This window comes from Harpegnathos saltator, unplaced genomic scaffold, assembly GCF_003227715.2.
Source record: "Harpegnathos saltator strain DR-91 unplaced genomic scaffold, Hsal_v8.6 scaffold265, whole genome shotgun sequence".
Classification (NCBI taxonomy): Eukaryota; Metazoa; Arthropoda; class Insecta; order Hymenoptera; family Formicidae; genus Harpegnathos; species Harpegnathos saltator.
Window position 1 is genome coordinate 370,869 of NW_020230056.1, and position 23,074 is coordinate 393,942.

The 23,074-nt window shown below is 39.1% G+C and overlaps 2 protein-coding genes across 5 annotated transcripts in view; one reads left to right on the forward strand and one right to left on the reverse strand.

Moving 5' to 3' along the window:
• Window positions 1-23,074, forward strand: part of Mitofilin (inner membrane mitochondrial protein mitofilin) — a 71,904-nt gene that overhangs the window by 19,604 nt on the left and 29,226 nt on the right. The gene's annotated exons all lie outside the window — the stretch shown is intronic.
• Window positions 19,589-21,102, reverse strand: LOC105185043 (uncharacterized). Its single transcript, XM_025299334.1, has 2 exons — window positions 20,684-21,102; window positions 19,589-20,558 (listed from the first exon to the last, which is right to left on the reverse strand). Exons 1-2 carry the CDS (start codon window positions 20,707-20,709, stop codon window positions 19,667-19,669), a joined length of 918 nt encoding a protein of 305 aa, XP_025155119.1. The 5' UTR covers window positions 20,710-21,102; the 3' UTR covers window positions 19,589-19,666.

Here is a 23,074-nt window from a genome sequence, read left to right on the forward strand (position 1 = left end):
TCGCTCGATTTATTATACGCTCGCGTGTCCTGACGCGAGATCTCACGGCAATGCGATTCGTTATTTTTATTAAGTCGTTAGCTTGCGTCGTGAAGACAGATTCCATGCAATAAAGATGTCTGGGGGCGCTAACTTGTCTCGTGGTCTCGGAATTTCATCGAGCGAAACGTCACTCGTAATGAATGGAAATTCGCTTGAGCGACAGTGAAAAATGTTGTCACCCGGAATCGCAAGGAAATGAATGTTTGGCTAAAGCTTAGAGTGATTTCTTAATCCACACGATGCTTCAATCGATTAAAGTGGTTTTTTTTTCTGCGATGGTGGATAGCATACACGGATCGGCTTAATGGCCCTTAAATCTTTCACGGTCCAAATTGTTTTCGACCTGTTTACTCAATCGATCCGCAGATATATGTTCACTTTCGCCATAACATTTCGCGTAGGTTGCATTTATTCTAATGTTTCATCTTTTAACTACAATGCATTTTCTTACAGTAGCATACTTATATTGAATATAATATTGAATTAACATTATTAACGGATGAAAGCTGACTTACACAATTGACTAGAACGAAACGCAATGTCGACGATAAGTCTACACTTGATGTGAGACTCGACGCAGGATCGCAGAGGATTAACATTTAGTGGCACAATTGTAAACAGGATTTTCCAATCACTTTTGTCGCTAATATATTTGTGCATTATGATTATTGATTGTTCAATTAAATGTTCACGACGTCTCAATTATTGCTCCAAAATCGTGCTACTTATAACGTAAAATATAAAGTCACGTACAGGAAGAAGAATAATATTTGACACATTCTTTTACCGCTTCACCCGCTAATCCATAATTAACAATCATGACGCACGGATATGTGCACACGATGCTTATGATTAAAAAATTTTAACGATCTGATAAATATCAAATTTATTATGCCGATAGATTTGCTTCTCAATGTTGTATAAAAATATTCACTTTATGACTCGGAACAGAAAATTCTCTCTACGAGTGAAAAGTCATTCGGTTTCGAGTGACTCGCCCGTCGCTTCACTTTTCAAGTGAAATTTCAGTCGGGGAATTTAGGAGACGAAATGAGGATCTAAATGTGGAAAAACAGTTTTGCGATTGTGTGCGCAGACAATGACAGGCAGAGAGAGAAAAAGTGAAAGAGAGAGAGAGAGAGAGAGAGAGGGAGAGAGAGAGAGAGAGAGAGACAGAGAGAGAGAGAGAGAGAGTGAGAGAGGAAAAGAGGGGCGGCTCTCGAGATCAGTAAAGTGGCTGGCAACGGGACGAGGGTGGAAGGCGAACAAGATCGTAGGTCACGGTTTTACAAGCTCGACAAACCGACTAACGTATGCGGCATATGCCCCAATTATAACTTCCACCATACGTCTCTCGTGGGCGCTATTAAGGGTCAGTATACAGCCGCGATGTCGAGCGCTCGCGACGAGGGAAAAAGCGGCGGCGGCCGTCGCTGCCGTCGTCGCCGTTCTACTGCGCGATCGTCAACCGAAAAACGCGACTGCATTTTGCATTTCCGCAAGTTGGCACTAGCCCGGACGTTTATTGCACTCAATAAGCGTGCGGCAAATTCGGCGACGAGAACGAGCGATTCATTCGCCGTAATTTACGGCGGCGCGTCGAGAAGGCCAAAGGGAGTGCAGCGCGGGCGAATAATTTCCGTCCGTGTCGCAAAATCGAAGATCATTCCGCGACGAGCGGAAAATTGTCGGCAATCGAACGGAGAGAGGGAGGAGGAGTGGTTCTACCTTTCAAGGTAACTTACCCGAGAAATTCAAATCCGGACAAAACAAACCCTTTTGGATGACGGAATTTTTTGTCGACTGAAACGCATAGCCTGTTGTAGAAACAGAAAAATGCTTTCGAGTGAATGTTGTTTGTTTCAAGTATTTCGTAAGTTTATATGTTCGCAAATCTATCGGAAGTTTATTATAAGTATCAGATTTAATCGAGATACATTCTGAATTCTACTAAGTTTAGTTCTTTGATCAAGAATTATAAATTAAATAAAAAATATTAAACTAAAAGGAAAATTCGTTTTTTTCACAGCATATAGATTTTATAATATTGTTGAGAAGAGAATAAATTTTTCTTTTGAAAAGAATATTCTTTATCGAAGATGTTATTTCAAAAAAGGAAAATAAACCGAGTACTAGATTTTTTATCAGTAGAATAATTTTTATTCTGTGTAGTAATAAAAATAGTTGCTGCAAGAGGTTTCGATTAATTGTTTTCAGTCATCTCAAACGAATTTTAGTACAACAGCAGGATTTTAATAATTAACAATTAATAATTTCAGGCGAATGTTTTTGGTCGTGGTAATAAAGATATCATTTCTCGTCACCAAAGTTTCGTCTAATCTCTATTCAGTAGTACAAACTTGTTTTCTATATAATTAGGAGATGTAAAAGTGAACGATGAATTCTAAAAGTGTTGATAACATAGAGGCAATCGTTATGTCAAATAAACAACATAACGCGATCGTGCTATCCTGCTTGTATTTTTTGTATGTATAAATTTGATATAAAATATAAATTTGATATATTGATAAATATGTTGGTTTGATTTACTAAATGTAGCAATGCTCCATATGTAACGAAAGCAATAAAACACTTCAAAGTTGACTTCTCGAGCTGAGAACGTAAAGATTTGCCTGACACAAAAGTTCCGCAGCTTGCGGAATATATCGAACACATGTTTTCCCCGCTCAGAAAAATTCCAAGGAACATTGCTGTACCTTTACTACTGAACTTAGAAGCTTCGAGATATACCAAAAGTTTGCGGAAAGATTTCTACATATGTCTGGTTGACTTTGCCGCTAATGTAAAATGTGATAAAACAGAGCAGCACACATCTACGTGATTTACACATATTTATATTAATACAAGAAAAATGCGACAAGACTATTATATAAGACTTTACGTTACCAACGCTTCGTCGTCCATTTCGGCGTGAAAGACAGGAAAATGGATCTCGCGCGCGAATGCATAAAGCAGCGGCGAACAAAATCGCGACTTGAACGAAGGGGTGGTTTTTCATTCCAAAATGAATTGCACGTAAAACAACGGGAAATAATCGCGTGGCATGAACGAATGAACGAAGAAGGGAAGGGGAAGGGGAGCGGTTTTTCGTTCCAAGACAATTTGCCCGAAGAATAATTGTTATTGAAGTAATGTTGGTAACCGTGCGAAGGGCAAGAAGAGAAGAGGGGAGGGTTTCGTGTGAAGACGCAGGCGACGCGGGATGTAATTGCCGGCGGGGCAGAATCGACAGCGCGCATTCGTCAAGGAAGCTGCAATTACGAGCGAGTGCGCGATACAGCGTGCATATTCATGTAGTTAACGAGACAAATTAAATTCACGTCGAGCTACTGAACGCGCGAGGAGGTGATGCCGTGCGCCGCACTCGCACATTGTCGGACGGATTCTCGCGGGATACGTTTATGCGCCGCCCGATGTCGATGCGGTTTACTCTTGCTGCTTGGCAAGCTTCCACTCGCAAAATACGGGATAAATCACCGCTGCCGCCGCCGCCGCCGCCTAACGTCGTCGAATGTTTCCACGCCGCAATTACGTCGCGTTAAATTCGTCCGCGTCGCCAGCTTCGTTTGACGGCTCCCGGTATCCTGCGGCATTCATCTCCAGCGTTTCATCAGTTTCCGAAGACGACAGCTCATCGCCGAGTAGCTGCTGCTGTTGCTGCTTGGAATCCTGCGAACGACGTCGCGTACTCGCGAGGCGCGAGCAAACTTTCAAACTCGCGGCATACGCTTAAACGGTCGCCATATTTCCAGCCGGATTTACGATTCTCACGGCGGCGTCTCTTCTTCCTCTGTCTCGTTTGTCCCACTTTTTTTCGCGAGGATACTTCGCATAAAGTCAAGCCGACGTTGCGGGCGGAGTTGAAATACGGCCTTAAGGGGACTGGAGGGGTCAGATTGCTGAAAAATCGTGCTTGTTTTTGACAATATTTTGCGATGAACTAAATAAATGTGCAAGAGTGAAAATTTTAGGTATATTTATACAACATGTGAAGAGTAGAAAAATTTTGTTTATTAACAAATACTCATGTAAATATACGATATATATAGCTGAAATATACTCTCCTTTTTTTTTTCAAGTTGTCAGTTTTTACTTTTTCAGTTTTTACAGTAATATCTAGGCTCTCGATGGTCCGATCAGAACGAATTTTAGCTAGAAATTTTAAGGAGGCTTATCATTATACAGTGAAGTATTATAAAGAAAACATCGAATAAAATTAACAAAATGGCAGCTATTATTAAGAAAAAATTCAGATTTTTCAGTTCAGTTATAATAAAAAAATTAATATCTCGAAATGAAATATTTTGACGGAGTTGTCCATGGTTCATCTGAGAGCCAGATGAACAAATATTGGGAACTTGAATAAGTTCTCGCTGTTTTCCGACAGATGGTGTTATTTTTTAGCCTTTTTGCATCGGGCAATATCACAGCCAACTTCATCGTGAAGCTCCACCATTAGGCTCGAAGTGACAGTATATGTTATTCCGCCGAAGCGTAAACAACATATTTTTTCATAGCGTTAAACATGTCGAATTTCGTGCCAAAAAAAGAGTATTTGCGGGGAATTTTACTGCATTACTTTTTTCAAAAAGATTCTGCAGTTGAAGCACATAGAATTCTTGTGGAGACTTACGGCGACCATGCTCTGTCGGAGACAACATGCAGAGATTGGTTCAGACGCTTTAAAAATAATGATTTTGATGTTGAAGATAAAGAACGCTCTGGCGCATCGAAAAAGTTTGAAGACGAAGAATTGGAAGCATTACTCGATGAAGACCCATGTCAGACGCAAAATAAACTTGCAGAATCATTAGGAGTTGATCACACAACAGTTGCCAAACGTTTAAAAGCATTAGGAATGATTCAAAAGCAAGGAAATTGGGTGCCGTACGAATTGAAGCCGAGAGACGTCGAACGGCGTTTTTCCACGTGAACAGCTGCTCCAACGGCAAAAAAGGACAGGTTTTTTGCATCGTATCGTGACTGGCGATGAAAAGTGGATACACTACGATAACCCGAAGCGTAGAAAATCGTGGGGTAAGCCTGGCCATGCATCAACATCGACGGCAAAGCCGAATATCCATGGTTCCAAGCTCATGCTCTGTATTTGATGGGATCAGCTGAGTGTAGTATATTATGAGCTCCTCAAACCCAACGAAACCATCACGGGAGATCACTATCGACTACAATTGATGCGATTGAGTCGAGCATTGAAGGAAAAATGGCCGCAGTACGAGGAGAGACACGACAAAGTAATTTTGCAGCATGACAACGCTCGGCCACATGTTGCAAAACCGGTTAAAACCTACTTGGAAACGTTCAAATGGGAAGCCCTACCCCACCCGCCGTATTCACCGGACATTGCTTCTTCCGATTACCACTTGTTCCGATCGATGACTCATGGCCTGGCTGAGCAGCACTTCCCATTCTTATGAAGATGCCAAAAAATGGGTCGATTCGTGGATAACCTCAAAAGATGAGTCGTTCTTTCGACATGGTATTCGTATGCTGCCAGAAAGATGGGAGAAAGTAGTGGCTAGCGATGGACAATACTTTCAATGACATGTCCTTTACTAATTTTTTTAAATAAAGCATTCATTTTCAAGAAAAAACAGCGAGAACTTATTCAAGTCCCCAATATTATTGCTTTAAAATTTCAAATCGATACGAAGCTCCATTTCGGAGAAATTACTGCGAAAAGTTGAACAATAAAATTTTGAGAGGAACGCGTTTAAAATTTAAGTGGACGTATATTTACATGAATATTTGTTAATAAACAAAATTTTTCTGTTCTTCATATGTTATATAAATTTATCAAAAATTTTCATTCTTACACATTTATTCAGTTCGTCACAAAATATTATTAAAAAACAAACTCGATTTTTCAGTAATCTGATCCTCCAGTCCCCTTAAAGGGAAGCATCGACGCGCGTTGCCGGCAATGCGCATTTTTTGCCGCACTCCCCCGTCTACGGGATGAATGATCCGCGCCCGGAGAAGAAAAACCGGCGGCGTTCGATCAATTAGCTCGATTAAGGACTCGAATTTGGCGTATCTCGCGCTTTTACGGGCTGCGACCGGCTGCGGGAGAGCCTAATCGAGGATCGGGAGAGAGTCCCTGCGATCTCCGTTCGGCACACGGTTCGTTTCCCGGCGAATTTATGGCGCGTGTTTTCATAGTTCGATCGCTGCCCCGACCGCTCCCCCGTGCGCTTGTTTGCACAGCGAATTAACCCTTTCGCAGCCGTTACATCCGCTTAACGGCTCACGGACAACCGGCTGGTTCGTAGGTGGATGCTCGAAGGCGCTCGCCGGCCGGATGGGAATTTTATTATGCGTGCGCAGTGTGCTCGCACTTGTACATCGTACTTGAAGGAGGGCCGTGGCGCGAATCCGCGAGGAAGTTTGGATCCAATATCCGCGAGGGAGCTGACTTTTTTACGCCAGCGGGGCTTGCACGAGCGAGGACGCGAGGGAAGCGGACGTTTAATCGGCCCTCGCCGGCCCGAGTGACGTTTACGATTCCATATTTCCTCGGTCGCGTGCGCGAACGCCGGCGGACCATACGGGAATCGTAATTCCCTCGTAAATCAGATAGTAGTACGTGTTTCTTAGCGACGAACGTCCCTCGAAATTAATAACGCGCCGGCTGAGAGCGGGATGCATAAATATGGAAACGCGTAAAAGTTTAAGAGGCCAGTCGGGAGGAAGATGAAGGTGGAATACTGATGGGAACGTACGCTCGGTGCGTCCCGAGGCCGCCGCTACATGTCCCAACGAAGCCTCAAATTATCCAAGTCAACTTTCGTCTGATAAGAACGCGACAGTGATGATCCTCGGATTCGCAAGTTGAGGAGCGAATCGATATCGATGATTTTTCGGACCGTCCAGTTTGATCAAGATTCTTTATTGACATCGACGCTGTATTAACGATAAATTCGCGTTTGATATTTCGTCGATATCGTATCGATATATAGTTGGTACCTGAATATCGATTTCATATCTAAAAGACGTCATACAGCTTATTGACGATCTGGTCGTGTCTCCAAGTTGATATATCCATTTGATCTGAGTATGAGTAAACTAAATAACGATCTCTAGATTGTCGACATCTACATAGGGAAAAGATATTTTACCAGCTCCTAAATTCTATCATCTTTATATTTCATAGAATTCGAAAGCCTAGCGCCATCTGCATATTACGCGAGGCTCATCTATCGCTATAAAGTTAATGGAAGGAAGTGAGTGTCTATGCACGAAAGCGTCTTGTTAAAAAAAAGCAAGTAAAGGCTTCTTTTTTTTTTTTTTAGTTTTAAAAGTAAGTTTTACCCAAAGCACTTTTACACGATAACGCAAACTAACTTTTAGAGAAGGCGTTTCGAAAGTTTCAAAAGGTGTATTAATTTAGCTGCTTGTCATTTTTATGTTACATTAAAACATTATGTTACATTAAAACATATTTAATTTTACTTTGCGTGTACTTTGAAGCGACTAGTCTCTTAAATTGTACCGATTGCTTACATTATGCCAATACAATTTAAAAATTTTAAAAGATGACTGTATCTGTGATTATTGATTTTAAAGTTTATAGAAAACAGTTTATTTTTTTCTTTTATTGCTTATATTTATTTTTTGTTTTAATTGAAAAACAGATTTTTGTTTAATGTACGTTTATTTCTTATATAGTGAAATTTTTAAAAATAAAAATATTTTATTTCTGTAATTTTAATTTTATAGATATAACAGGTAAATTCTACAATTAATACAATTAGTTACGTGATCAAAGAATGATTTTATGAATATAAAAAGTTGGTTTTTATATAAAATAATCTTCATATAAAAATGGTTTTTTTTTTAATGTTTTAATAATTTTAATAATTACTTTAATAAATAATTTTAATGTTTATTTTTGTAATTAAAAATATTTTCTTTAGTTTTTCGTACAACTTGTGACTTTAATTAATTTCTTAGTTAAATTTCTAAAAACAGAAATATTTTATCCATGTAATTTTAACGTTTACTTTTTTAATTAAAAAATATTTCTTTTTGTTTTTATACAAATTTTATTCCGTGGTACACAATTTAAGCAACTAGTTGCCAAAATTGTACTACCTGCAGATGTTTGAGAAAAGAGATATCTGTAGATGTTGCACAAAAATTCTTAAAAAAATTATAGAATGTCAAACAGATTTTTATATTTTTATAAGTATTTGCAAATTATGAAAAAAAAATCGAAAACCGGTTCAATATAGGCAACGTTTTCCTAATATCTTTCGTCACGGTGAAATTCAAGAAAAATCTAATCGATCGTTGATTTTCGCACGATTCAACTTGACGGATTCTTTATCGACTCGGATTGCTATGTGTGTGTGTCATTATACATCACTTTCGGTACTAAATCTGCATCGATGACGAGTCGTTAAATAAAATGTCCGTCGAGGCGCTAAATTCGTTCGTAATTAATTAACGAACCGATTGCAACGCTGCTTTCCGCCGATTGTGTTCCGAAGTTCACCTAAAGTTCATATATCTAAAGTTCTGGTAAATACATCTCTGCCAACGCATACATTAACTAACTGGCTTTATTGGTTCTCTATTGATCACATATTTAATTCGTGTCAGATACAATTAGTGAGAATTAACGAGACGCGCGTGATTGTAATGGCGGTCGCTTAGTACCGATGATCTGCATAGCGGACAACGTGTCGAAAGATCGTGAGAACTTAATTTAATAATTGGAGAATTATATTAACTAGAGGGTGGAACGCCAACGCGCGTATGACTACTATCCGTACGCGCGCTTTTAATGCGTCTCGCTGTAAATATCGACTTTGATTTCGCAAATTTGATGCCCGTCGTAAATATGTATTTGATCGGGGATGCATGCGCATACCGATCGCCCGTGAGTTTTCATTAAATTTGTATTTGAGATACGAGAGACACATTTTTTATGACGTCAGCCCCACCCCGCACCTCGGGCAATTTTTGGACGGACAAAAAAGCGCTTCGACGGAAGAAGGAGGAAGAAAAAAGGAAATAGGTCACTTAGCTGCTGGTGTGTTCCCACATTCGGCCCTTTTCTTCTTGCGCTACGTCCGCGTTCTACGGCAACGTCCGCAGCTCTCGCTGCGGAAACATCCCGTTGGAAGAAAAGCACTCGTTTGCGCGAAACTTGAAGTAATACGGCTAATGTCGAAGAAAAATCGCCCGTGGCCGGGGGGAAATATTGCAGCCGAGCATTGACAAAGAATCGTTCGTCGCGGTCGTTGTCGCTTCGGATTATTTCGCGTATAAATGTCCGACGTCACGCGACGTCACGATGAAAAGAAGGCGATCCAACTTTGACTCTTTTCTGGCAAATTGCGGCGATGCATGCGTTGTTTGAACTTAATAATCATTAAAAACGATTTTTCTCTTCTCCAAAATATAAATTCATGTGTTAAAGTGGCAGGCAATCGGGAGTTTTACATCAATGCGCAATAAATTTCTATTGCAATAAAACGACAACTTCAGCAATAACCAAATGACCAAATTGGTCAGTTATTGTTGAAATTGTTGTTCTCAAAAGAACCGTTTTTAACGACTGTCACATCCAGAAACGTGGATCGACGGATTGTTGTAAAATTCTTAATAGAACGTATAAGAATTTAAGAATAGTTCCATGCTTTCTAAGGATCTTCAGGGAGTAGCACACAGAGAAAAATATCATTCCACTGCTGAGAAGAACGATTACTCAGTTTACTCTCCTTCTTTTGAGTAATGATTGTCTTCAATAAAAAACATATTTTGTAATAATAGTTTTTAAATAGACAGGATGTGTGTCTGAACTCTACCGGCAAACTTATAGTGCAGATTCTGCATTGAGAAATAAGTAAAACATTCTTAATAAATTTATGTCCGCAAAAATTCGGTTGTTGGGATGTAGTCTTTAGAAGATGAGAAGAAAAATACGTCGCGAAATGCGACTTAAGAATGCTAATACACAACATATTTTTTACCTGTTTCTAAAAATAATACCAATATCAATTATCTGTAAAACACGATCTAATTAAGATATTTTTTTCTTAATATTTAATTTAATAGAATAAAATATTTTTCTTAACTGAGATTGCAGCAGTTATAGTATTGGGTGAGTGCAAAAGTTCGTGCGGAGTTTCAATAGATGGAGTTATAAGCGTCGTAAAATGTTGTCATTAATACTTCCATCTACATATTATATAACGTTGGAAAGGTGACGTCTTCAGCTGTTATTAAAAAAAAAATCATTTGTTTTCATACAAACTGCTTCGAGAAATATCACTTTAAAAATGAGTATCGATAAGGTGCATTTACGGCATGTTATGCTTTACGAGTTTCGGAAGGGAATAAACGTTGCCGCAGCCGTAAAAAACATTCAGGATGTTTATCAGGATGAAGCACCAGCTAAACGAACTGTGGAAAAATGGTTTGCTAAATTTCGGCGCGGAGAATTTAACCTTGAAGACGAGCCACGCTCTGGTCGACCTTCTGACATTGATGACGATGTTTTGCGTACTTTAGTGCTCAATAATCCGCGAATTTCAACAGAAGAAGTTGCTACAGCACTAAACGTTGACCGATCAACCGCTTTTCGGCGTTTAAAAAAGATGGGATTCGATTTGAAGCTCGATATATGGGTGCCCCATTTGCTGACCGAGAAGAACAAAATCAAGCGAATTTCTGCAGCCGTTTCTTTACTCGGGCGGCTCAATAACGAGTCGTTTTTGGATCGACTAGTGACGGGCGATGAGAAATGGGTCCTCTACAACAATGTTCAGCGCAAACGGACATGGAAACAATCAGATGAGCATGGTGACGCAATGCCAAAGGCCAGTTTGCACCCGATGAAGGTGATGCTCTCTGTTAGGTGGGATTGCAAGGGCATAATCTATTTCGAGCTTCTCCCCGCTGGCGAAACGATTGATTCGGACAAGTACTGTGGCCAATTAACCAATCTGAATCGAGAAATAAAAGAGAAACGTCCGATTTTGTCAAATCGCAAGGGAGTCGTCTTTCATCACGACAACGCCAGACCACACGTTTCGAAAAAGACGCTGCGCAAACTGAAGAGCCTGAAATGGGATGTCTTAACGCATCCACCGTATTCTCCTGATATCGCACCATCTGACTATCACTTGTTCCGGTCATTGCAAAATTATTTAAATGGAAAAAACTTTGACTCTTTGGAGGCCTTAAAAAACGGCGTCTCTTCGTTCTTCGAATCTAAACCGAGCAGTTTTTATGATCGAGGCATCCGTATGCTGCCAGAACGTTGGGAAAAGATTATAGAAAACGATGGAGAATATATCATTGATTGAATAAAGATTTTTGTTTGCCTAATCACTGTGTGACTTTTACTCACAAACTCCGCACGAACTTTTGCACTCACCCAATAATTCAGAAACTAAGCGAGGACGTACATTTACCAAGACTTTTTTTTATATATTTTTTATATATTTTTATATATTTAAACTCTGATTTTATATATTTTTTATGTAGGACCTATCTTGTGAATTTGTTTCATTATCTTATACTTGAAATACTTATAAATTTATACTTTATGTAGGAAAAGAAGCGACCAAACTCTTATTTTAATATTCACGATACGAAGTACTAACAACAAATCTATTATCTTAAATAATTTTGATATTTGTGACGCACTTGCAATGGACATAAACTTATGCAACGATAATTTATGAAACGCTCGAGAAACCTACTCGAATGCGGTATGCGTTCTCCCATACCTGCACAATTTTCACAGGCAGCTTTCGCCAAAAATTCTCGAAACCGATGGCGTTGCCGCTCTGGCAAAATTAACTACAAACGTCAAGAAGACACATCGGCCGAGGCGCACGTCTTGCCGACGTGATCTTCCGGCGCGCGATGATCGCGAGAGCCTCGCTTTTCCGTGGCTCTCTCCCTCGCTCGTGGCATTTTCCGCGCATCGGCGCGCTGGCGATGCCTCGGAATGCGGCTTAACCGTGTTCTTACGTCGTTGTTCGAAATGCATTGCGACGGCCAACTTTCCCTGAGAGAAGAGCGCGAGAGATCCTCTTCCTCTTTTCCTCCCTTCCTCCCTCTTTCTCTCGCCGCGCGTGGTCTCAGCGTCAGGAAACAGGAGCAAAAAGAAGAGAGAAGCCGTGTTTCCCAGCTGGTTGCGCTGCTTGTAAGGCTGCTAGCTAGGTAGATGGGTACCACCAGGCAGCGCCCGCTCGTAATTCAACGGCCGGCACGAGCCCCGCCGATGGTGCGCTGGCTCGTGCCACTTCGAAACTGTGCGACAGTAGAAATAAAGTCCCAGAGTTGGCAGAAACGGCCACAAATAACGTCGGCGGCTGGAGCGCCGTCAGCGTACGGCACAGGCGACGCCTGTACTTCCATCCGCGACAAAAAAAGGCTTGCCGCTAATGAGAGAAGTCCGACTTATTCCGTATTGGTTTCGCGGACCAGTTGACCGAAACTTGGCGTCTATTCGCGGCCGGAGTGAGGATGTTAAAGGACAAGAGTGCTCTCTCTCTCTCTCTCTCTCTTGCGCGCGTTACGTGAGCAGCGGCCGGCAATTAAAAGTTCCCCCGACCCTGGCCGATTGATAGGGGCCCTCTCCTCCGCAGCACGATGAGGCTGCGGGAACAACGATGGGCGATTTATATTGAAATTAAGGCGGTCACGGCCCGTTTACGCCGCGCGTTCGCGCCGATGGCGTCGATAATCATGCATTATTTCCAGCCGTTGATTGAAAGCTCGGTTAATTACAGCGCGTTCGAGGGCCCGCGTCACGCGGAATAACTGTGTTACAAGAACGTGTCGACTTGTTTGTTCGGTATTGCCAGCTGACTAATAGTGTCCAATTATCGGCGCGCTAATTATAATCGTGTGGTATACATAGCGTACAACACATAGAGAGAGAGAGAGAGAGAGAGAGAGAGAGAGAGAGAGAGAGAGAGAGAGAGAGAGAGAGAGAGAGAGAAAAGAGAGAGAGCATAACAATATAAGCGCGTTAGCGCGTTACCTTACTCGAATAGATATGGGAGACTCGGACGACAGAGAGAGGGGGGGGAGAGAGAGGGAGAGGGAGGGAGAGAGAGAGGGAGAGGGAGGGAGGGGGAGAGAGAGAGAGAGAGGAGAGAGAGAGAGAGAGATAAGTTAGCCAAACGCTTTGTTTACGCGTTTGCTGCGAGAGAAAATGTCCCATTTAGAAATTAGATGCTCTTGCCAGTTTCATTCTAGGAGCGGAAAAATATTGCATTTACGGAAAAGAAAAGCTGAGTAAATTTTTAAGCGTTTCGAAACTTAACATTCTTTATTGTGAATGGATGAAGTGACGCGTTTCGGCAGCTCCGTGATGTGCTATTTTGTGTAATGAAAATAATTGTCACTCGAAATAATTAAAATCAGAGCGAATGAGATGACACTGTGTACAAGACTGCGCGTGTCAACTCGCCATGACAGATGGATGTACAGGATGATTCAGGGTGCAGTGCAGAAACTTTGGGGAACGGCTGGGGAGGCCTGGATGAGCATTTTTTGTTCCACAACATGTGGTCGGCAACGTGCTGCTACGTCGCGTCGCCATGTGACAACGTTTTCAGCTCGTGCCCAGAACATAGGCGAGCAGCTGTGTGGTTGTTTTGTGTGTGCGAGAAAAGACTGCTGTAGAAAACATTAGAACATGAAAAGAAAAGCCCGCTGTAGGTACACGAACGTACGTTGAATTACAGCAGTTGCTCGAAGTGTCCGCCATTCAACTACAAACAAAGCTCACAGCGGCGTATTGTGGATTGTCTTGCCTTTTCGAAAATCCCCAGAATACCGTGAATTGTTTGTGCTGCTGCTGCTGCGATTTTCTGCCGGAGATCTTCCTTCGCGTCATTCACCGCCGTGGTGTACGCCAAGGTGCTCACGTGACTTCACACATGGTGACCCGCGTACTCCAGGAGAATCGATGGATCCCCTGGAGAACCGATATTACATTAATGTAAATAAGGAAACTAAAATCACTATATTCCAGCAGTCGAAGATGTCTTTGTATTTTTTCTAAAGCGACAGTAAACCTTATTTACCACATAAAATAGTTTTAAAGGTACTTTTCGAGCTGCACGCAAGTATATTATTTTGAGTGTATTATTACTACGAGTATATTATTTTGAACGTTACTAACCTATTTTATGCTCCCGAGTGAAAAATTGTTAAAGCCATCCTCATGAAGCATAAAGCCCTGATAAGGCTGAAAGTAGGATGCCCTAAAAAGGGATGCCTCATTATTAGACTCCGAGATGGATCTTTTAGGGATTTTACGAAATAAGGTTTTGATAGAAAAAGCTGAGAACGGCCTTATAAAGATCTTTTAAGGATACTTTAAATATATAAAATCAAGTTTTATTATAGAAAATTAATAATATCTGAAACATGTAATAAAATCGTCATAATTTAATTGTTTTAGTAGATACGCTCTACCTAGTTCTTTTAAAGATTTTTTAATTATACCGCAATTAAAAACAAATTTTATTAGTTTGATTAGTTGCCATATTCATTAGTCTTTTCCAAGGATTTTTCTAGTGTTGCCTTCGTTTTGAAATGCAGCAAACTTCAATAAAAACAGTAGTAGAATTTTTATGTGTAAAGAATGCTATATTTTTAAAATAAAATTTTCTTGTATACTAACAAGGTTATAAAGAAATAAAGAAATTACAGTTTAACTTTCTTAGAATGAAAAGAATGGATTTTTTATTCAAGCAATAATAAAAATATTTCCTTATAAGGCCCTGATGATATTGCCTCATAAGGACCCGTTAAATCATTTGTTACACATCTTGTAGGGCCTTTATCTTTCTATCCCTACTAGGACCCGATTAATATTAGGGAAAAATAATCAGACCCTTACCAGAGCCCTATTAATTTTTCTGTTCGAGCTATTTGCCGACGTGCTGGTGCCAAAGCTTCTATACAATGATGCTGCGTGTTTAAATTAGCTGTACAAAAGAGAGAGAGAGAAATTTACTTTGCGAAAACGGTCAAGCAGTTTAAATCCCAAATATTTTACCCTCTTGCGAGTATGTAGTATTGACCATGATAACTAAAATATCTGTCAATTTGTGGGACAATGCACTCGCAGGACAGTAATGGGTTACTCAACAAACCGTTTCCAGTCGTTTGCGAGAAATGGGGAAAGATTCGGAAAGGAGAAAAATGGGTGCCGCACGAACCGAACCGAAGAAACTATTCCGGCTGTCCGAGGAAAAAAATATACGGCTTACAAAATCGCACTTAGCGTGGAAAGTTGTCCCCATTTCTCTTTCTCGCAACAATTAATCGGCGGAAAAGTTCGAACCTGAAAAATTCAGCGGACGTGCCGCGGTCTGCGCTACGCGCATCGCGCTCGCGGCATACGCGATTCGCGCCGAGCACGCGCGGGTGTGGAAATAAATGTGGACTCGCACGGCGGGATTTTAGAGAATTAACATCGCTCGGATGCCTGACAAAAGTGTTATCGTTCAGAGCCCGCGGATCGAGAGCGACCATAGCGAGATGTACGGACGGGCGGCAATGGCGATGCCGGCTCGCCGACCGTCGTTGTTCTTTCATTCGGAGGAATTTTCACGGACGTTCAAATAATCTAGCTCGCAGCCCCGGCGGGTGGAAATAACGGGCGGATGGGTGGGCGGGTAGCCTGTCAACGAGCGAAATCAAAAACCGTCCGCAGTGCTGCAGCGCCAAATTGATCGTCCTCGATCAGAGGAACTTGTCACGCCGTCCCTTCGACGGTTGTTCGGGCGCGAAGTGACGTTTATTGCGCGCGAAATGGCCTGACGAATATTATATTCGGCGAGTGTTTCATCGTCGAGTAACATCAGGCGAAACGCGCGTCGTCGATTACGAGGGAACACCTCGGCGAATTCTCTGATTAGCGCCGGCTGATGATCATTTGACGACTCTCGCCGGGAAAAAAGCCCGGAGTCTACGTCTTCAATTCGAGTCACGTGTCATTAAAAGTTGATTTCATTTTGCCAGCTGCTTGTGCGCTTCTTCAGCTTCAGCAGCTCGTGCAAGCCACGTGTTCATCCTGGCTCTCATCGACGCGTCCTTGCTTCTCGTTCTCTGGAACTGTTCTGCCTGAACTGCACCGAGCGTTCGTCGGTAAACATACAGAATTTGAATTTGAAATCGTCATCGGCCGAGATCCTTCAACATCTCCGTTCGATTGTCATGAACGGAGTCATGTCTCTGTCTTCCAACGCCACGATTCAAGTGTGACATTATCGTAGCTCTTCGCTTTTCTGTTCCACACTTTACAGATGTCAAGGGGTTGCGATATTCGCGGTGCGTGTCGTCAGATATTTTTACGCGCTGCAGCTTTCCCGCTATTTGCTTACGAAACGATAAACTGCAACAATGCCGCTCACGTGGCAATCCCTTTATTGCCGTTGTGTCGAGGTGTAAACGTACATGTCAGACGCGCCGTTTGATTTCGCGACGTTGACGTAACGCGTTGTAACGTTAACAGTTCGGATTGTACCTCGCGCAATAAACATCTGTACGTACACAACCGCTCTCGGTTTGGATTTGTGTCATGATGATGTCCGCGCAGATCGGGACGCTTCGACAACTTAAGATTTTCGTTCGTACGGTATCGCTGCTTGACCATTCCCCGGAAAATCCGTAACATCTCCGGGCCTTTAATCCTGAAATGAATACGTGCTCTTCAAGCTCATAATTCAAATATTAATAGAGCAGAAAGTGGTATTATGGCCTTTGTAGGTATCATAGCCGCTCGCAATATCTCCGTTATTAGGTAGCGAATTCCAATTATTACTTACTTACTCATTCGTTTAGTAGTTCGCCGTTAGCGCAGTGACGCTAATATATCAATACGTAATAGCCTAGCACTTTTTATAATGTATTTTTACTCTCGAGCATCTCGAAATGTTTTTCACGGTACATTTTAGCACTTTTAATTAGACATGTTTCCTCATTGTTTTTAAACTTGAGCGTATTATCACATGAATATGTGTACAATTGAGTATTTTGTTTGTTACTTGACATTTTATTTGGCTGCACAACTTTTAAGTTATGCAAAGTTACATGAAATAACATGACATTTTGCTAATATAATTCCATAAGAGTGTTGATAAATATGATCTCTTTTTCGAGGTTTTTATACCAAAATAATGATTCGACAAGTCGATCCTATTCGGTAGTCTATTGTTGCATTCATGTTTGCATTATACTGCTGTCTCTCTGGCAGATTGTATTTCCTAACGAGTAAGTCAATATCCACATTAAAAATTTGCAGTTACATTCATTATTATTTCCCCTCTAAATTTTAATTTGAATAAATATATAAATTCGTAACTAAGCACTTTCGTTATTTTAAACGTTATTTTAAACAAAATTCATTTTTTATATCAGTTTTAGTGAGAGGCTATATTACTACCCCATTTTTTCGCCGACTCATTTTGCTGTGTTGCCACATTTTTATAAATAATATCCTAAGTAATAAACATTACATAAATTTAAGTCTATAATCGGTTAAACAACACAAATGTGACAAATGTAATCACTCAGTTCTCACTTTAAAATATTAATTACTGACAAAATTATTGTAAAAAAATATGAATGGAGGGTCATAATATCATCTTCTTCTCTACAATTGATTGCGACTATGATGTCAATATTGATTAGTTATGATATCAATATGAGGTACCTATCTATTTAAATAAATTTGATATTGTGGCCATAATGTGTCATATTGTGTGCGATATCATAATGATTTTAGATCATCTCAATATCACAATTATTAATTTGCGAATAAATTGAGAAAATCAACTGTTCTACTTAAATTCTATTTAAATTAATGCATGGGACAGTGTGTTTTGATTAATTTAAATGTATTTATATGTATACTAATTTATTATTTAAATGTAAACTAATAATTATTATGACATATATATTAGGAGGTCGCATTGAAAGCCGCAGTTCACGTATAGATTTTTATATAATAGTAGAAGGTATTGCTATTCCGTTTGATGACTTTCACCTGCACATGAGCGCTCGGATTTAGACGCAATGTATTTACAAAGAACATAAATGTGATAAGTTGCTCGTCATATATTATGAAAAACCATAAAAATAAGAAAACGTATAAGCTTGTGCTTGAGATATGCCTCACAATACGGCTAAAAAAAAACTAGAACGATATTTGAAGCCAACTGCCATTTATGCCGTACACGCTCTTACTTTACAGACTGTACATCCGTCTGAATAAAAAAGATTAGTTTTTCAGCAGTTATATTTGTGGCAAGAAACGTATATAGTTTTTCAGAAATATTTTCTCATTAATTTTTCGCTACACAGTATATGTAATAGAGAATAAAAACATGTAAATTTACGTCTCATTTCTTATTCTAATTCTTATTCTAATTCTCTATTCCAATAATTATCCTACTATCTGGAAAGTATAAAATTGACAAAATATATTTGTAGAATTACATTTATTAACATAATTTATATTTATTAACATAAATCGCGACTAGTAATCTATATATCATTGTTAGCAATAGCATTTAGCGCAATAACATCATCTTACAATATTTTATTATTTATTTATAACCATCTATTAAAATCACATAATAAATAATTAAGAAGTTATTGAATTTATTGAAATCAAATTGCTTATATATTTCAAATTTTTTAATAAAATTTGTAAAAATTATTAAGATGAGTTAGTTATTAACAATAATTAAAATTTTATTAAAAAATTAATAAAAACTTGTGAAATACAAAGATTACATGTTTATGTAATATTAAAGTGCATTCGGCAATCATTCAGAATATAATAATAAAATGCTTGAATTTCTTGTGTTCTTTTTACAACTTATTTTAGTAATGGCGGATAATGCCTAATGGTAGACAATGAAAACTGGTAATATGAGCAAATATTATCAAACTCCGTGTTTTTATCGTCTAGCATTATCTCCTACAGTTGTCAAAAGATTGTCAAGAGATCCATATCATTTTGGAAAAGACTTCACTTGAAAGAGTTTATCCCATCGCATCTTAAATACTTATTTGCGAATATTCTTGCATTAAATTGTCAGTAATAAAAATAGAATTTTATATAATAGTAGAAGAAATTTCTATTTCGTTTGATGACCTTTACTTGCACACGAACGCTCGGACATATAAATTTAGATTCATGTATTTACAAAGAACATAATAAATGTGATAAGCTGCACGTCACATATCATAAAAATGAAAAGTATAAAATAAGAAGAAAATAATCATAAAAATAAAAAGACATAAAATGTAATGAAATCCATATGTGTGACGTAAAGAAGACATTCATTCAAACTAAAAAAGAAAAAGAAAATACGTTTACTAATAAACTGTTTTAAATATTTTATATCTTTTTGAAAAATGTATAACACATGCATGCACATACATAGTTTTATTAAGGAAATTTTTATTTATTTGTATAAATAATTAACCTAGCATACTATTTACCCGGAGAATCATTGATTTAATTAACGAGACAATGAACGCAACAAACCAAAATGTCACCAAAGTGGAGATATAATTATATGCAATTTTAACTACTGCTTTCAATTGTATCGTTTATATTTCTTAATGTTTTGTAGACAGTCAAAAACGAATTACGATAAAGAATACATTCAGTGAATTTGTGTGGTCTTAAAGACTCGAATTTATTTTTAAAGCTGAAAGGATATACATCCCTATTCAGAACTTGCTGAATCTTAGCTATTTCATGTAACGCTCTGTTCTTTGGAGAAGTTAAAAGTACAGGACATTGCTGAGATTGCATTGTTATTAAACATTCGTCGAATAGTCCATATGCGAACAATGATTCAAAACATATAATCAGGTCCGCTTTTTTATATAACCCATTGGCCCTGTAATCGCTGTATGTTGTAGAACAACATTCATAGAAAAATTGTTTCTTATTACAATCGCAATTGGGACAAATCTTCTGCATACCAATTTCGTATTGTAACTTTGTTTCCAATTCAGTTTGTAACAATATGACTGCTAGCTCTTGTATATTTGGGAAAAGATGTAACAATATTTCCCAAGCTGGTAAACCGTTTCTTTCTACGGAACTTGCTTGTACAATATGAATGATACAGGTAGATCTCGTCAGTAGAACATCAGATAATTCTGCCTGTGACATACCATAATATACCGAGAGCGGCCCTGACACGTAATCGCTATACACGTAATCCAAGGCGTTCCATTCGCCCTTTTTGTTTTGTACATATTCTTCTATAAATTCTACCATGTTGTCGATAGGTGTTTGGTTATCGGGAAACTTCCTTAATTCTAACGGCTTTAATGTATTTTCGTACCGAGCACTTGAGAGCTCAATATTGAGCCACAATATGAAACGGTTGCAGACAATTTCTTGATGTTTCTGTTCGAAATCTCCCTGGTGTTGTAGACAATAATGGACGGACAGACATTTTCTGCAAGAATATACGCAGCGCAGATGACAAATAAAGCATGATTTAATGAAGAGGAGCATTTGCCTTTCGTACTCCTCAAACTCACGCTCTATATCATTCATAACTGATTCACAAAATGTTCTCACTGCATTTTTCCATTCCTGCTGATCATAGCTGCGAATAAGACATTGAGGGTTGTTCTTCAGATACTTTTCTATAGCTGTGCAAATCTCGCGGTGTTGAGAAAGATGCAGGTTTTTATGATCTTCGGAGCAATAAGAGATGGAGAAACACCGATTACATACTGTCAAATTTATCATTTCCATAGTCTTTTTGCAAACGTGACAAAAGTTCGGATGAAAGATCTTATTGTAACATACAGACTCCCATGGTCCAGAGTATGGAAGTAATATCTTCCTTATATCCATTTTAGTATGCCTATATAACTAATGATATATTGAATCTACAATATCAATTAAAAATTATACACAGTATTCGGTACTTTAGCAGAAATAATAGAATCCGCTGTATACACAGTACAGGTGACGATATGGTTATTCGTGGATTGCTTCAACGTTACTGATACATTGCTTATGTTTGCTTCTAGCTATTTCGAATATTATTTACAGTTTGAGATATAGTCAATCTGAACTAAGGACATAGAACTAGATAATTATAAATATTTATATTTATTACCGCAAGTAATATTGTGAATACATTTCAAACGAACGGCGAATATCGCAGGACATTGTACTATCGTCAATATTTTTCAAAATGGTAGTTGAAAAAGGCGTCATGTTTTCTCATTGTTTCGTCCGATTTAAACAATATAGAAGGAAATAATATTCATATGTAGGAGAAGATTCTCTAAAAATTGCTGATAGATGTTATACAAATTTCTGCAAAGAAAATTGAGATGAAAATTAAACTAAGAATAATTTCTGCTAAAATCTAAAATATTACATATTAAATATTACATATTAAAAAATTCGTATATAAACTTTAATAGCTCTTCATACAGAGTATATGTATAAATTCTATTTAACAACAGGAAATAATATTAACAAGAATTTCATAATAAATATTGGCGTATTAATTAATTATATGCTTCGAATGATATGTTACAGCTATGTATGTTATATATGCGCATTGCAAATTCATAAGGTTCATTGAAGTTTAATGTGTCACAAAGATATAAAGTTACCTAAACAATGGTAAGATGCTTCGGAAGTGCACAAGAATACGAGCGTGTCCAAGTCCATCGTTCTTAATATGATAAAATAAGGGAGAAATTTACATTCTGCGAGATAACGTACAACTCTGTATCCATTCAACAGTTTAGCGGAAGTCTATTAGCATATACAGAGTTTACGGGAAAGAATTAAGTGCGAGGAACGAATGAATGGGGCCAAACTCATAGTAATTTAGCCAGCCGTATCTAAACCGAATATTAACGGCAGTTTAGTGAGATAAGAAAAGAGAGAACATCGGCTGGCGTGATAGATTTATTAATATTGTTTATTGTCGAACGGGCTCAGTACTCTCGCTCTTTAACCGCGGCTAATTCAGTCGTACAATAAACCGCGCCACGCCGGCGGAGATCGCATTTGCTGCGGCAATTAATTATCGCCGATCGCCTCTGCGCACGATTTTCCTACTGACTAGAGCTTTCCATTACCGTTCGTGCTTGATTCCCGGTCTATAGATTTGTCTTTTCTCTCTCTCTCTCTCTCTCTCTCTCTCTCTTTCTTTTTCTCTCTTCTCTCCTTTTCTCCACCCTTTTCTCGCGCCTCCTCTGGCTATTCCGCTCTCTCTTTTATAGAGCGAACGAAAAGCAATCAATTATCCGAGCGTGCGAGACCCGCTGATGACGGGATTTTCACGTTACCGTGCGTCAACTACCGTGCGTCTATACCATTCCATTTATTCACCTTGCGACGGCAACGTGATATTCTTCAGAGCGCATGGTATATCGCGGTACACCGATTTCTGGTTCTCATTTTCCGGAAGAATTATTCCGATCGCTGCCGACCCACTGTCGAATCGGACGATAATCGCGATCGCCGCGATAATTAATCTTCCTTGATTTTCACGTGATTCCCCAATACGCAAAGGTGGTCGGTCTGTGAGACCGATTTTCAGATGATGCGAATAGAGTGTATTGAAAGTCTGGTTTAGCGTGAACTTTGGCTTCTAGATTGGATATTCGCAAACGTAAACGTTTGTGATTTCGAAAGCATCGATTTTGCGTGTCACCGAGAGACGGTCTCTGAGAGACCGAGAAGGAAGGTTAAACATAATTTCGAACAGAAATAAGACGAACCAAAATACCGGGCTGATAAATCTAAAGCTATATTCACGTACATGTTATCTGTCTAGGCGGCGGCAGGCAAGAGTTTGCTAGTATATATAGGAGAAAATTGTCGATATTGTACCAACTCCTAAATTGAACCATCTTTATATTTCATAGAATCCGAAGGTCTTAGAATCCAGCGTCTTCTGCATATTATGCGAAGTTCATCTATCACTATAAAATT

Bases quoted from the DNA above. Each gene is read 5' to 3' on its own strand.
- LOC105185043 (XM_025299334.1), bottom strand. From the start codon at position 20,709: ATGATCAGCAGGAATGGAAAAATGCA. The intron at 20,559-20,683 runs GTGAGAACATTT...ATATTCTTGCAG, and splicing joins AGCAGGAATGGAAAAATGCA to AAAATGTCTGTCCGTCCATT.